Here is a 12,755-nt window from a genome sequence, read left to right as displayed (position 1 = left end):
AATTGTGACTAATTTTCATTAAGCATTTTTCACTGGCCAATTCATTTTAAATAGTCCGATTCTTGTAACATTTTTCAGCTGACTCTGGGCGAGAGGCTGGGTATACCCTGAAGTGGTCGCCAGCCATTCGCAAAACACAAATAGACAAACAATCATTCACGCATCATACAATTTAGTCTTCAATTAACCTTCTATGCATGTTTCTGGAATGTGGGAGGAAACCGGAGTACCCTTCAAAAACCCACGCAGGCACAGGCAGATAGCCTGTAACATCTCACTTATCATAAAATGTTCTATTAAACTTTTTTAATCTTGTTCCATCCAAATGTATTTTTTTGTATCTTAAAAAAAATGGTGTGACAAATGGTCAAATTTAACATTCAACAAATAATTTAAAATGAAGAGTGTTATATTTTGGAACATTAAATTTGATAAATGTATAATTTTGTGTGCTATCTTTCAATATTTTAACTGTCTCATAACCTTTTGATGCTGGTCACATTTAATTGAGTTTTTAGAAAATGTGGCGAGTAAATAATGTGCTTTACTACTACGCATCGATGTTTAAAGCTTGAAGTTGACTAACAACCGCTAATCAAGTGTTTTTGGCATCTCGTTTTCCAATCATCTAAATTACAGAGGACTTATGACTTGCCCGCCAGCTGCCGTTGCGTTTTACTTTTTTCAATGCCAGTCAGTCTTTAATGTAAAACCGGTCGGTGACGCAAGCAAGTTGGAGGACCGCTGTACTGTGGTGAAAAAATATCAGTGACCTCATTGATTAATCAACTTCGACTTTCATCACAATATCTTCAAAAAGCTATATTTGTTAAACCTTTAGCAGTGGGCTGCAAGTGACCCCCCCTGCCTTACATGATCACCTCTCTCTCTTGCTCGCTGCAGGCCTGGAGTTCCCCTGGGGGCCCAAGCCGTTTGCTGAGGTGGTGGCGGGGCCTCTGCTCAGGAGCAACAGGCAGTCAGCTGACAGCGCTTCCCTGGAGGGGCACTACGTGGGGGTCTACTTCTCTGCACACTGGGTGAGTGTCTTTTATGATGTCACACTTTTTTTCTCTTTTTTTTTTTTTTTTTTTTTTTTTCCACCGCGCCTCGGACGTGACAAGTGAGGGTCGTTTGAGACAAACGGGACCATGAGAAGGCGTCCCTGGCACTGCTTTACTTTTTTCTTATCTTTTATGAACATTTAAATTACATATATCTGTGTTCAAATGTTGGGAGAAAAAGTAATATTTCATCAGAAAAATAAATACTCAAGTACAGATACCTGGAAAATGTACTTTAGTACAGTAACAAAGTATTTGTACTTACTTACTTCCCAGCACTGGCGCAGACTGTTGGCCCAGACAGAGCCACAAAACCTCTATTGAGAAGTCAGCTCGACCAAACCACAGTCACACATGACACTGAGATGGACCAGAAAGAAGATTGTTTTGCACCACAATTCCATGAAATACTAAGTCATTAGGGGATGTGAAGGCAAAAAGCTGTAAAGCGTCTCTAAGTGGTGGGAAATGTCATTGCAAGAATGAGCAGATGATTGTAGATTCAGATGACAGCAAGTTACAAATGAGTATTCGGGCCTAGAAAAAAAAACTATTATACGATATGAATAAAGTCATAAGCTAAGCAGAGTAATTTATTTTATTTTTTTGGGGGGGGAAAAAATCAGAATCTTACATTTAACCGATGGAAGGGAATTTTCTCTTGAAAAATATACCACTTGAATGTAGAAAAATTGTAACTTTATTCTTGATTATTGAAATCAGGTCTTTTTGGCCTTTATAAAAAAAAAAATACAACTATTCAAAACAAAACAAAATATTCTTGTAAGATTATTACTTTTTCCTTGAATAAATATTACTTTTCTACCTGGAAAAATATTATTCATTCTTATAGTAGAGTAGAATGTACTACAGTATAGATTCTCTTGGAAAAAATAAATAATAATAAGCCTTTTTCTGGAAAAAAAAAAAAAAAAACTTTATTCTTGAAAATTTATGACATTATTCTTGTTGAATGCCTTTTTTCCTCTGAAAATAAATACTTAATTCACATTTATTACGCCTTTTTAAAACAAGGTATGGTCCTTGAACATATGTTGAAATGTGTTAATTTCTGTGAAATAGCACAGCTCTGTGGTTAACAACAGGATTAAAAATAACTGATTTATTTTTTCACTTTTTCCCCACTTTGTCACAGGATTGGTAAAGTCTACCTGTCTATTATCTGTCTGTTTGATGTCTTTCAGTGTCCACCGTGCCGCAGTTTAACGCGAGTGTTAGTGGAGTCATATCGCACCGTCAAAGAGTCGGGTCAAAAGTTTGAGATCGTGTTCGTCAGCGCTGATAGGTAAGATAGTGTATACATCGCCACCTTCCTAAACTAATGGCCTTTTTTATTTATATTAGAGAAAACAAAAAAATGAACCATATATTGAATATATTTATTAATAATTTCATTTCTTGGATAGAATTGCATGATCTATTCAACTGAGCATGTTAGCGATTGTTTTTGTTTTTTTTAACAGAGGTGGCCGGCATCATGACTGAGATGATTTGTCCCCAAAAAATTGGCAAAACATGACTTGGGTCATTATTTATAGGAGAGTGACAATATAGGCTGTCTATTAATTGACACACACACATACCTGTAGGTCTGAGGAGTCTTTCCAGCAGTACTTCAGCGAGATGCCCTGGATGGCGGTGCCGTATTCGGACGAGGCTCGACGCTCGCGACTCAACAGGCTTTATGGGATTCAAGGTAATTGTGCGAGCATACAGACACACAGTATAGAAATACATTAGTACCTTGATTTGATCCAACTTAAGTTTTTCAAGCTATAAGCTGACGCTCAATCGCCCCAGATTTTGTTCATTTTTGTTGTTGTTTTGCTTTGAGTGAAAATTTGATTTACAAGTAGGGGGGGGGTTGTATTCTGCGCTTCTACAGTGTACAGACACTGAAACAGTTCTTCAAACAAGAGACGAAGTGTGCTCGCTTCAAACTGTTTAATGCTACTCCCACTTAAGTATATTGTAAAACTAAACATAAAACAAAGAATTACAAGTTGTATGTTCAACCAAACCACAAACCAATGTCTTACAAAACTGCGCTAGGTTAACGCGAACACATTATGCGAAGTGCCATTAATGGGCTCACAAAACTAGCATTGATATTGTGGTAGTTATAAAGATTTAAACAACAAATATTTGAACACAAACTGTGTAGCAACACAAACAGAGAGAGCATATGGCAATACTCACAGGCACATATTATGTATGCGCTGCGAAAAATGCCGCAGCTTACTTGCAACAGTCTTCTTTGTGTTTCAACATCAAATCTACGTGTATTATATGTATGTATTATACATCCCCCTGGTGGCCAAAGCGAGGACACCAGAAGTAGCAGCTCAATGTCCATTGAATTAAGGCAAAAAATAATGCTAAAACTATTTACTTCTTTACATATTATTTAATTTTGTAATTATTGTATGTTTTTTATACAGTACAAAACTTGCTCTCTTTCATTTTTAAAACAAACCTTTGTCAGTCTTTTGAGGGGGCTGGAATGGAATAAAGGCAATTCAATTCAATGGGGAATGTTGATTTGCAATATGAGGAACTCTTTTAGGGTCTATGCATCTACTCTTATATTTCTAGGGGTGACATTTCTAGGGATTGTAAGAAGAGTATCTCTCAGAGCAGCTCGATTTTTATGGGCTCCTGGATTTTATCTGTCATCGTGTTTGCGCTTCTAAACTCTTCGTCTTCATTCCCTGCTTGAAATAAGTGAGGGGAGGAGGGGGCTGTGAGTTTTTCCTGCAAAGCATGTGAGGAATGCACAGCGATGTCAACACTGCACCCTCCCACCCCCAACCCTCTACCCTGACTTGCCTTGAGTCCACATGAGCAGACAAGATGAACAGTGCCCCTGCCCCTGGCTGAGCGCCTACATCACGGCTGTTTCTGATAAGGCTGACAGATAGTGATCACAGGAATTACAAGCAGCCTGCCAGGGAGCAATGTGTGCAGGGAGTCAATTTTCTTTGATTCTGTGGCTTGTTTATTTCTATTGTGGATAAGTTGGTGGTTACGTCAGTAACTGGCAAGGAGCGATTACATTAGCCATTGTAGGACACATCTACATTGCTGCATTTTGCACATGACTGAGCATGCCGCAGATTTTTATTTTTTTTTACTGTGTGGATTATTTCTATAGTTGACTGGCGACCAGTACTGGGTGTACTGCGACAATCGCCCAAAGTCAGCTAGAAGAGGCTCCAGTTACCCGCGACCCTGTCAAAGGCAAGGAGTATAGAAAATGGAAGAATGATTTCTGTTGTACAACGTGGCATTTATCATGACTAACGACCACACTACGGTAGTTAGATGACATGTCTACGGTGCCTTGACATTTGTCAGAGCATGATTTAGACCTTTTTGACAGTGGATTATTTATAGTTCTGTTTATTTCTACTGTGCAAAATGGTGGTTGCCATGAGCGAGCAATTGCATTAATTACAGGACGTGTTACACACATCTGACCATGCGTGAGCCAGAGTGCAGTGTAGTGTTGTTTTTTTTACGCTGTAGGTTATTTGTAGTGGTAGTTTTTATTTCTATTGTGCAAGGTAGTGGTAATAATGACTTAATAGGCGAGAGGGACATTTGCATTACAGTTGTCTTATGCGCATGTGCGTGACCGCATGCATTTTTGGCTCTGGGTTATTTCTAGTCTTTCCGTTTATTTCTGTTATGCAAATTATGAATAACAGGCCAGGAACTCTTTGCTTCACTATGAGCATTTCCTCTCCGAAATTACATTTTAACTAATAAAACGAACAATAAAAAACTTGCTATTCAAAATGCTCTTGAGCTTCTTCTTCTATGAAATTAAATCAACATAGCTGTAAGCATGCATACTTTGGGGATCTAATTTTATATTATGAAAAACTGTATAAAAAGAATGCACAATTATTTAGCATGATTAAACCTATTGAAGTTGCATTTATTATCTATGCATGTCTTTAATTGGGCTTTGTTTTGACTTTTTGAAGGTGTGTGCAGGAGTGTTGGGGTGCATGAGCAGAAAACCTTGATACAGCAAAATAATTTGAAGGATGGCGTAACGGAAACGAGCCATTCCCTGACCCGTTATCCTTCAAACCCCGTTATCGTTCCCCAGGTATCCCCACCCTGATCCTGTTGGACGCTGAGGGTCACGTGATCACGCGACAAGGCCGCGTGGAGGTGCTGAATGACCCAGAGTGTCGCCTGTTCCCCTGGCACCCTCGGCCCGTGCTGGAGCTCAGCGAGGCCAACGCCGCGCAGCTCCATGAGGGGCCCTGCCTTGTCCTCTTTGTGGGTGAGTCGGCAGCCATTGTTGATCAAATCTCTCGCAATATAACAATACTTTTGCTCGCTTGAAAAATAGGTGGCATCAAACAAAATGTGCTCTGTCCCTGGTTGTTTAACACATTTAGATGTAAATACAATGAAATAAAAGATGGAATTCTGAACTTGTGTCTCATATTTATCTTTTGATCTGAAACCCAAATGTCTTGAGTAGACAACAAAAATAAAGGAATTGACCTTGCCGTTCCAATACTTTTGGAGGGGACTGTTTATGTGCATGAATGAGAGATGTGGAGAGTGAGGCTACAGGGAGAAGAGAGGGTGGAGGACTTTAAATATTTGGGGTCAACAGTCCAGAGCCATGTTGAATGTGTTAAGGAAGTGAAGAAGCAGGTTGGAACGGGTGGAGGAAGGCGTCAGGTGTGTTATGTGGCAGAAGAGTCTCTGCTAAGATGAAGGGCAATGTTTATAAGACAGTGGTGAGGCTAGCCATGATGTACGGATTAGAGACAGTGCCACTGAAGAGACAACAGGAAGCAGAGCTCGAGGTGACGAAAATGAAGATTATGAGGTTCTCTCTCGAAGTGACCAGGTTGGATAAAATGAGAAATGAGCTCATCAGAGGGACGGCCAAGGTTCGATGTTTTGGAGACAAAGTTCGAGAGGGCAGAAGGTTGACAGATGTAGTGATGGAAGAAGACATGAGGGCATGGATGACGCCATGTGTTTTTGGCCATGACTTGATAGACATGCCTAACTAGTCTTCTGACTGGACTCCCACAAAAGAGCATTAAACAGCTGCAACTGACTCTGAACGCTGCAGCGCGGTCTTGACCAGAGCAAAGATATCAGAGCATATTACTCTGATTCTAAAGGCTTCCAGACAGCGAGAGAATAGACTTAAAAGTTCTGCGATTGGTCTATGAATCACTGAATGGTTTAGGTCCTGAATATATTAAAGAAATGCTAATGGGGTATAAACCCAGTAGAGCTCTGAGAGCTACAGACTCAGGTCAGAAAGTGGAGCCCAGAATTCAAACCAAAGATTGTGAAGCAGCATTTAGCTGTTACACTGCGAATGAATGGAATATGCTTCCAACAGAAGTGAAGTCTGCCCCAAGTGTAAATGTTTTTATATCAAGCTCAAAAACTATTCTTTTTCCGCATGCTTATGATAGAGCTCTTTTAAATCGTTTTAAAATATTTTCAGCTTTTACTTGCAATTTGTGTTCTTTTAATAATTTTAGTAAGCTGTCTTATTTCTGTCTCTTGCTCTTTGTTTTTAAATGCTTTTACTTGTAATCATGTAAAGCACATTGAGTTACCTTGTGTATGAAATGTGCTAAACCGTAAATAAATCTGCCTTTCCTTGCATACCAAATGTTATGTTACTAAATCAAACTGGCATTGAGGACAGAATTTTCAAACAAATCCAACGCTGAATTGTTAGTTTTGTATTTTGTTTTAGTGAGTCATCAAAATTCATCACCATGGTTCTGCCCCTACACAATGACCAAAACTAGAATTTTTTGCAATTTAGTGTTATCAATTGTCTCGTATAGGTGGTTGTTAAAATTGAAACTTGAAATTTAGTGTTGTCTGTCTGTCAAATAAAAGTGGTTCAACTTTGGTAGCACTCAGACAAAATCTCTGGGTCAGTGACCCCTGGAAATGTCCAAATGGAGCCTAAAATGGCCGGTTTGAGCCAAAATGGCGGACTTCCTGTGTCTTTTTGAGCATGGCTTCTTGAGACTATTTGTGGGTGTACTCATGATAAACATTTTAGAAATTTTAGAAGAATGCAGAGTATTTTGTCGGGGCCGGCTAAATTCAACACCCCCGTGATGTGTGTCGAGGTCAAACCGTATAGCAAAACAAGACGCAGACCATCTGTTGTTCTCCTCAGACGCCGAGGAGGAACGTGAGCTGGAGCCGGCCAAGGAGCTGATACGGCCCATCGCCGAGAAGCTGATGACTAAATACAAAGCCAAGGAAGAGGAGACGCCGCTGCTCTTCTTTGTGGCCGGAGAGGTGAGGGAAAGAAAATGTTACTTTCATAACTGGGTAAATGGCATTTAAGCCACACAAGCAAAGGTGAAGATGGGCTGAAGGAAAGATGGTGGTGTTTCATAATCTGTCGTTTACAGTACAAGCTGACAGGGGGCAGAAAGTTAGGCAAATTATCTTGAAACCTTCCATAGGAAGTTTGTTTTAACTAACAAATCCAACTCCACCCTCAAGTTTCAACCCGGGGACTCACACATACGTGTCTAATAACTGCCACCTTTCACAACAGAAATACGGTGCCGTGGCCCCCTTCTCAAATTCTTATAGTTTTTGCATAGTTTCCCCAGTTTGTTTAAGATCGTCAAACAAATGGAACCATCAGACAAATATTATCCAAGTGAACTTAAAATGCTGTTTTTAAATGACGATTTCATTTTTTAAGGAAAAAAACTATTCAAACTTACCTGGCCTTGTGTGAAAAATTAATCACCCCTTTTGTTCAAATTAATTGTGGCTAATCACAATTTTTGGTTACTTTTCACTGATCACACCCAAGCCTGATTACCTCCTGACTGATCAATCAAGAAATCACTTAAACAGAATCTGTCCCGACAAAATCAAGTTGGACAAAAGATGTAAAAAAGCTGCAGGAAATTGACACGATCCAAAGAAATTCCAGAACAGTCGAAAAATAAAGTATTTGATCTGTGATTTGATTTGTCAGTCTGGGAAGGGTTACAAATGCAATTTCTAAGGCTTTAGGATTCCAGCAAACCATAGGGAGTGGCATTATCCTTACATGTAGAAAACATTGATCAGTGGTGAACCGTCTTAGGAGTGGCCGGCCTGCAAAGATTACCCCAGGAGAACAGCAATGACTCATCAAAGAGGCCACAAAGGAACTCAGGACAACTTCTAAAGAACTGCAGGCCTCCCTTGCCTCAGTTAAGGTCGGTGTTCACGACACACCAATAAGTAAGAGACTGGGCAAAAATAGTATTCCAAGTTTAAGTTCCAAGTCGAAAACTGCTGCTGACCAAAAAGAAGAAAGGTCGCCCTACTTTTTCAAAATAAACATCTGAATGATTCCCATGACGTTTGGGAGAATATTAGATGGACTGATGAGATGAAAGTTGAGCTTTTTGGAAGTTGTGTGTTTCGTTACATCTGGTGTAAATGTAGCACAGCATTTCAGCAAAAGAACAGCATACCAACAGTCAAACATGGTGGTGGTAGTGTCTTGGGCTGCTTTGCTCATTCTGGACCTGGACAACTTGCTGTGTTTGATGGAACCATGAATTTTGCTCTTTAACAGAAAATCCTAAAGGAGAATGTTCAGCCATCAGTTTGTGACCTCAAGCTGAAGCGCACTGGGGTTCTGCAGCTGGATAACGATCCAAAACACACTAGCAAGTCAACTTCTTAATGGTTTTAAAAAACAAAATTAGGGTTTTGGAGTGGTCTAGTCAAAAGTCCCGACTTGAATCCGATTGAAATGTAGTGGCATGACCTTCGTGCTAAAAAACCTCAATTTTTTTGCTGAATTCATACAATTGTGCAAGGAAGAGTGGGCCAAAATATCTCCACAGAGATGTGAAAGTTATAGAAAACGCTTGATTTCCGTTGTTGCTGCTGAAGAGGTCCAACCAGTAATTAGGTTTAGGGTGCTATTACTTTTTCACACAGGACCAGGTAACTTTGAATATTTTTTTTTTCCTTAAGAAATGAAATTACCATTTAAAAACAGCATTTTAAGGTCACTTGGGTTATATTTGTCTGATATTTACATTTGTTTGATGGTCTTAAACATTAAAGCGGGGAAACTATGCAAAACTCTTAAGAATTTGAGGAGGGGGTCAATACTTTTTCACGGGACTGTAAACACATCGATCCATCCATTTTCAACACCGCTTATCCTGGTTAGGGTCGTGGGGCGCCGGAGCCTATCCCAGCTGACTTCGGGCGAAAGGCGGACTACACCCTGAACTGGTCGCCAGTCAGTCGAAGGGCACATATAGACACGGACAACCATTCGCACTCACATTCACACCGTCACTGAGTGCGAACTGAACCCACACTGCCCGCACCAAAGTCAGGCGAGTGTACCACTACACCATCCGTGACTTCGCTGTAAACACAAAGATGAGAAATAATCCATCGTCAGAAAATAAAGTCCACGGTGCACTCAATCACACACCACATGTTGTTCGTCTTGGAATTAATGTGATTGCTTTTCTTGCTATTTCTGAATGACAACCACTGCCATGAATGACGAGAAATAATGCCATCAAGAAACTACACGGCGCACAGGGTCACGTACATGCACAATGTAAACGTGTCATAAAGTTACTGTAATAGGGTCTTTCCTTGAACGTTAGGAATGATAATCGCCACCTTTCACAATAGAAATAAACACGACTAGAAATAATCCAGGAAGGGATTTTAGATCAATCTGCAATCCGTCACGATTCAAATGTCCTGGTGTGAATACACCTTAAATGTAAACCCCTCATAAAGCCAAATCTGATATAGTTTCCATCCACAAAGCCTTCAGTTTAATTTCCTGTCTTTACCTTGGCGGCCTGCAAAATCATCAAGTTTTATTTTCACATCCTCATTGCACTCACATCTCACTTCCTGTCTCGCCCAAGCATACACAGACACACACACACACACACATATATATATATATATACACACATATACACACGCGGATATACACACAGACTTATTAATCAGTGCCGCACCATGTGGAATGAGACCCTCTCATACTAAGTATTCCAATTACTTGCCAGGTGATAATAAATGAATGGCTTCCTCAAATAGATGCCTTCCTTTTTCCAATCAGGACAAAAAACACAGGAAGTAACTAATTATTTCAGTTGATAGATGTGTGTCCTGTGATTAATCTGATCCCTCCTCATCGGGTTTTTCATGCTACCGCCACCTTTGCATGATAGAAATAAATAGAATGACTAGAATTCATCCACAGTCAAAAAAGGTCGAGGCAAGAGACACAAATTAGTCCACACACAATGTATGTCTTACAAATAATGTAATCATTCCTTTTGCCAGTTATTCGTGATAACTGCTAGCTTGCACAATAGAAATAAAAATGGCGACTACAAATAATCAAGGCAAAAATGGTCCATGGCCCCGCTTTGTCAACTGCGCTCGCACAAGCTAAGTGTCCTATAATCAATGTAATTGTTCTCTCCCCAGTTATCTATGATAATTGCGTTTCCTTAGGAAAGTCAGTTTTGCTGAATGCTAGCAAACAGTGCAAAACACCAAAGACGGGCTAACAAATAGCATCTGTGTCGTGGTGTTCTAAGCAACGGATATTTGGTGGAGCAACAGGGTAAGATGGTTTGAGATACAGGTGTTTTGCGTTAAGAGCATGGCCAGGAAACAAATTAAACTTGTATCTCAAGGTACCACTGTACCTCTCAGAGTGAAACTAACAGCAAATGGTGGTCATTGCTGCCCCCTAAAGGACATGACAGGGCTCTAATGTCTTAATTGTCTCCGCAGGATGACATGAGCGACTCTTTGCGTGATTATACCAACCTGCCAGAGGCGGCGCCGCTGCTCACCATCCTGGACATGTCGGCACGGGCCAAGTACGTGCGCGACGTGGAGGAGATCACGCCGGACGTGGTGGAGCAGTTCGTCGGTGACTTCTTGGCCGACAAGCTCAAACCCGAGCCCATCTAAGACAGCAAGTCCAAATGCGGACAAGAACGGGACTCTTCACAATCATCATCAATGCACTCACTCCCTCGGCCTCATCCTTCACTTTTTACTATTTTAACTTCCTTTTTTTTTTAACTCTCTCCATCTCCTGCGGTGCCTTGCATTGACTCTATACTCCCTACAGTTAATATATACAAAGATTATTTTGTTTTTCCACATTATGGCATTATTAAATAGCATTTCTGGTTTCTAACACAGCCCAGCGGACCTATTTGTCACTCATGTCTTTTTCACGTCTAGACCATGGAATTAAAAAAGAAAAAGAAAAAAAAAGAATAAAGTGATTGCAGCATTTTTTCTGTATTTATTGTGCAAAGTGACAGTTATTGTGAACAACTGGTAAGAGGACCAATTGTATTATGACACGTACATAGCCCATTTGCCTCCGCTGTGGATTTCTGTTTGTTTACACCGTGGATTATTATAAAGTGGTGCCTTGAGACACAAGTGACACGACTTACAAGCTTTTCTAGATACGAGCCATCAGTTGGCTGACTTTTTTTTTTTTTTGCTTTGACTTGTGAGCACAAATTTGAGATATAAGCACTATGGTGGTGGCAGCAAACGTAGCTCACTTCACAACAAGCAGCAGTTTGGCAGTTAGTAACGGTTCTTCAAAAAAGAGGCTTCACACGGTTTAATGCCACTCCCAGTTGAAGTTTACTGTCAAAGTAAACATACAATGGTTACGTTTTGGAATTCAAACAAAACAACTTTGCCTTAGGAATGCCCCCTCTAGCTTAATGCTAACATACAACGGGAAAAAGCTATTTACAGTCTAATTAAAATTGATTGTCACGGGGTTAGACCCCTTTAAGCAATGGATTTGTTGAACACAAACGGCAGCACAACACATGTAGACAGAAAATCTCACAATACTCACAGGCATATGTATCTGATATGAAAAATGACTTATATTATTGCAGCTTACTGAGACATGTATTTGTATTACACTGCCCTCAGGTGACCAAGGCAGCCACACTAGGAGCAGCACAATACATTGAATTGAAACAGAATGGTGCATGAACTGTTTAATTCTTTACAATCTATTTAATTATGTCATTACTCTTTTTATAAAGCATATTTTTGTACTATTTTCCTTTTTAAAAAAACATTGCAAATGTTTTTTTCTGGGGCGTGCGGAGTGGATTAATGGCAATCCCATTCATTTCAATAGGGAAAGCTGATTTGAGATATGTGTTGTCATAGAACAAATTAAACTCTTTTCTCAAGGCATCACTGTATTTGATAGAGGTTATCATGATTAAGGGTGAGAGAAGTGATCGCATTGTGACTAAACACGGCATGATTTTATTTGACTTGGATTATTTCTAGTCATTAGACTGAGTGCGAATGGTTGTTTTTTTATATGTGCCCTGCAATTGGCTGGCGACCAGTTCAGGGTGTACCCCGCCACTCACCCGGAGATAGCTGGGATAGGCTCCAGCACGCCTGTGACCCTAGGTGACGATAAGCGAAACGGAAGCTGAATGAATGAATGGTTTATTGTTGTTCAGCCTCATAGTTCTGAGGACTGGGGTTCAAATGCTGGCCTCGCCTGTGTGGAGTTTGCATGTTCTCCCCGTGCCTGCGTGGGTTTCCCCCAGGTACTCTGGTTTC

The 12,755-nt window shown here is 40.2% G+C and overlaps 1 protein-coding gene across 1 annotated transcript in view; it reads left to right on the top strand.

Annotated features, from left to right (window-relative positions):
- The window catches only part of nxn (nucleoredoxin), a 49,075-nt gene extending 37,637 nt beyond the window's left edge, over nucleotides 1–11,438 (top strand). The window contains exons 3-8 of the mRNA XM_061781643.1: nucleotides 904–1,037; nucleotides 2,267–2,367; nucleotides 2,672–2,778; nucleotides 5,203–5,382; nucleotides 7,279–7,403; nucleotides 10,914–11,438. Coding sequence (XP_061637627.1) covers nucleotides 904–1,037; nucleotides 2,267–2,367; nucleotides 2,672–2,778; nucleotides 5,203–5,382; nucleotides 7,279–7,403; nucleotides 10,914–11,096 — 830 coding nt within the window. The 3' untranslated portion in view covers nucleotides 11,097–11,438. The remainder of the gene's footprint in view (nucleotides 1–903; nucleotides 1,038–2,266; nucleotides 2,368–2,671; nucleotides 2,779–5,202; nucleotides 5,383–7,278; nucleotides 7,404–10,913) is intronic.
- The last annotated feature ends 1,317 nt before the right edge of the window (nucleotides 11,439–12,755 follow it).

The sequence above is a fragment of the Phyllopteryx taeniolatus genome, chromosome 8, assembly GCF_024500385.1.
Source record: "Phyllopteryx taeniolatus isolate TA_2022b chromosome 8, UOR_Ptae_1.2, whole genome shotgun sequence".
Classification (NCBI taxonomy): domain Eukaryota; kingdom Metazoa; phylum Chordata; class Actinopteri; order Syngnathiformes; family Syngnathidae; genus Phyllopteryx; species Phyllopteryx taeniolatus.
Note: the sequence above shows the minus strand (reverse complement) of the source record. Positions and strands in the feature narration are given on the sequence as shown.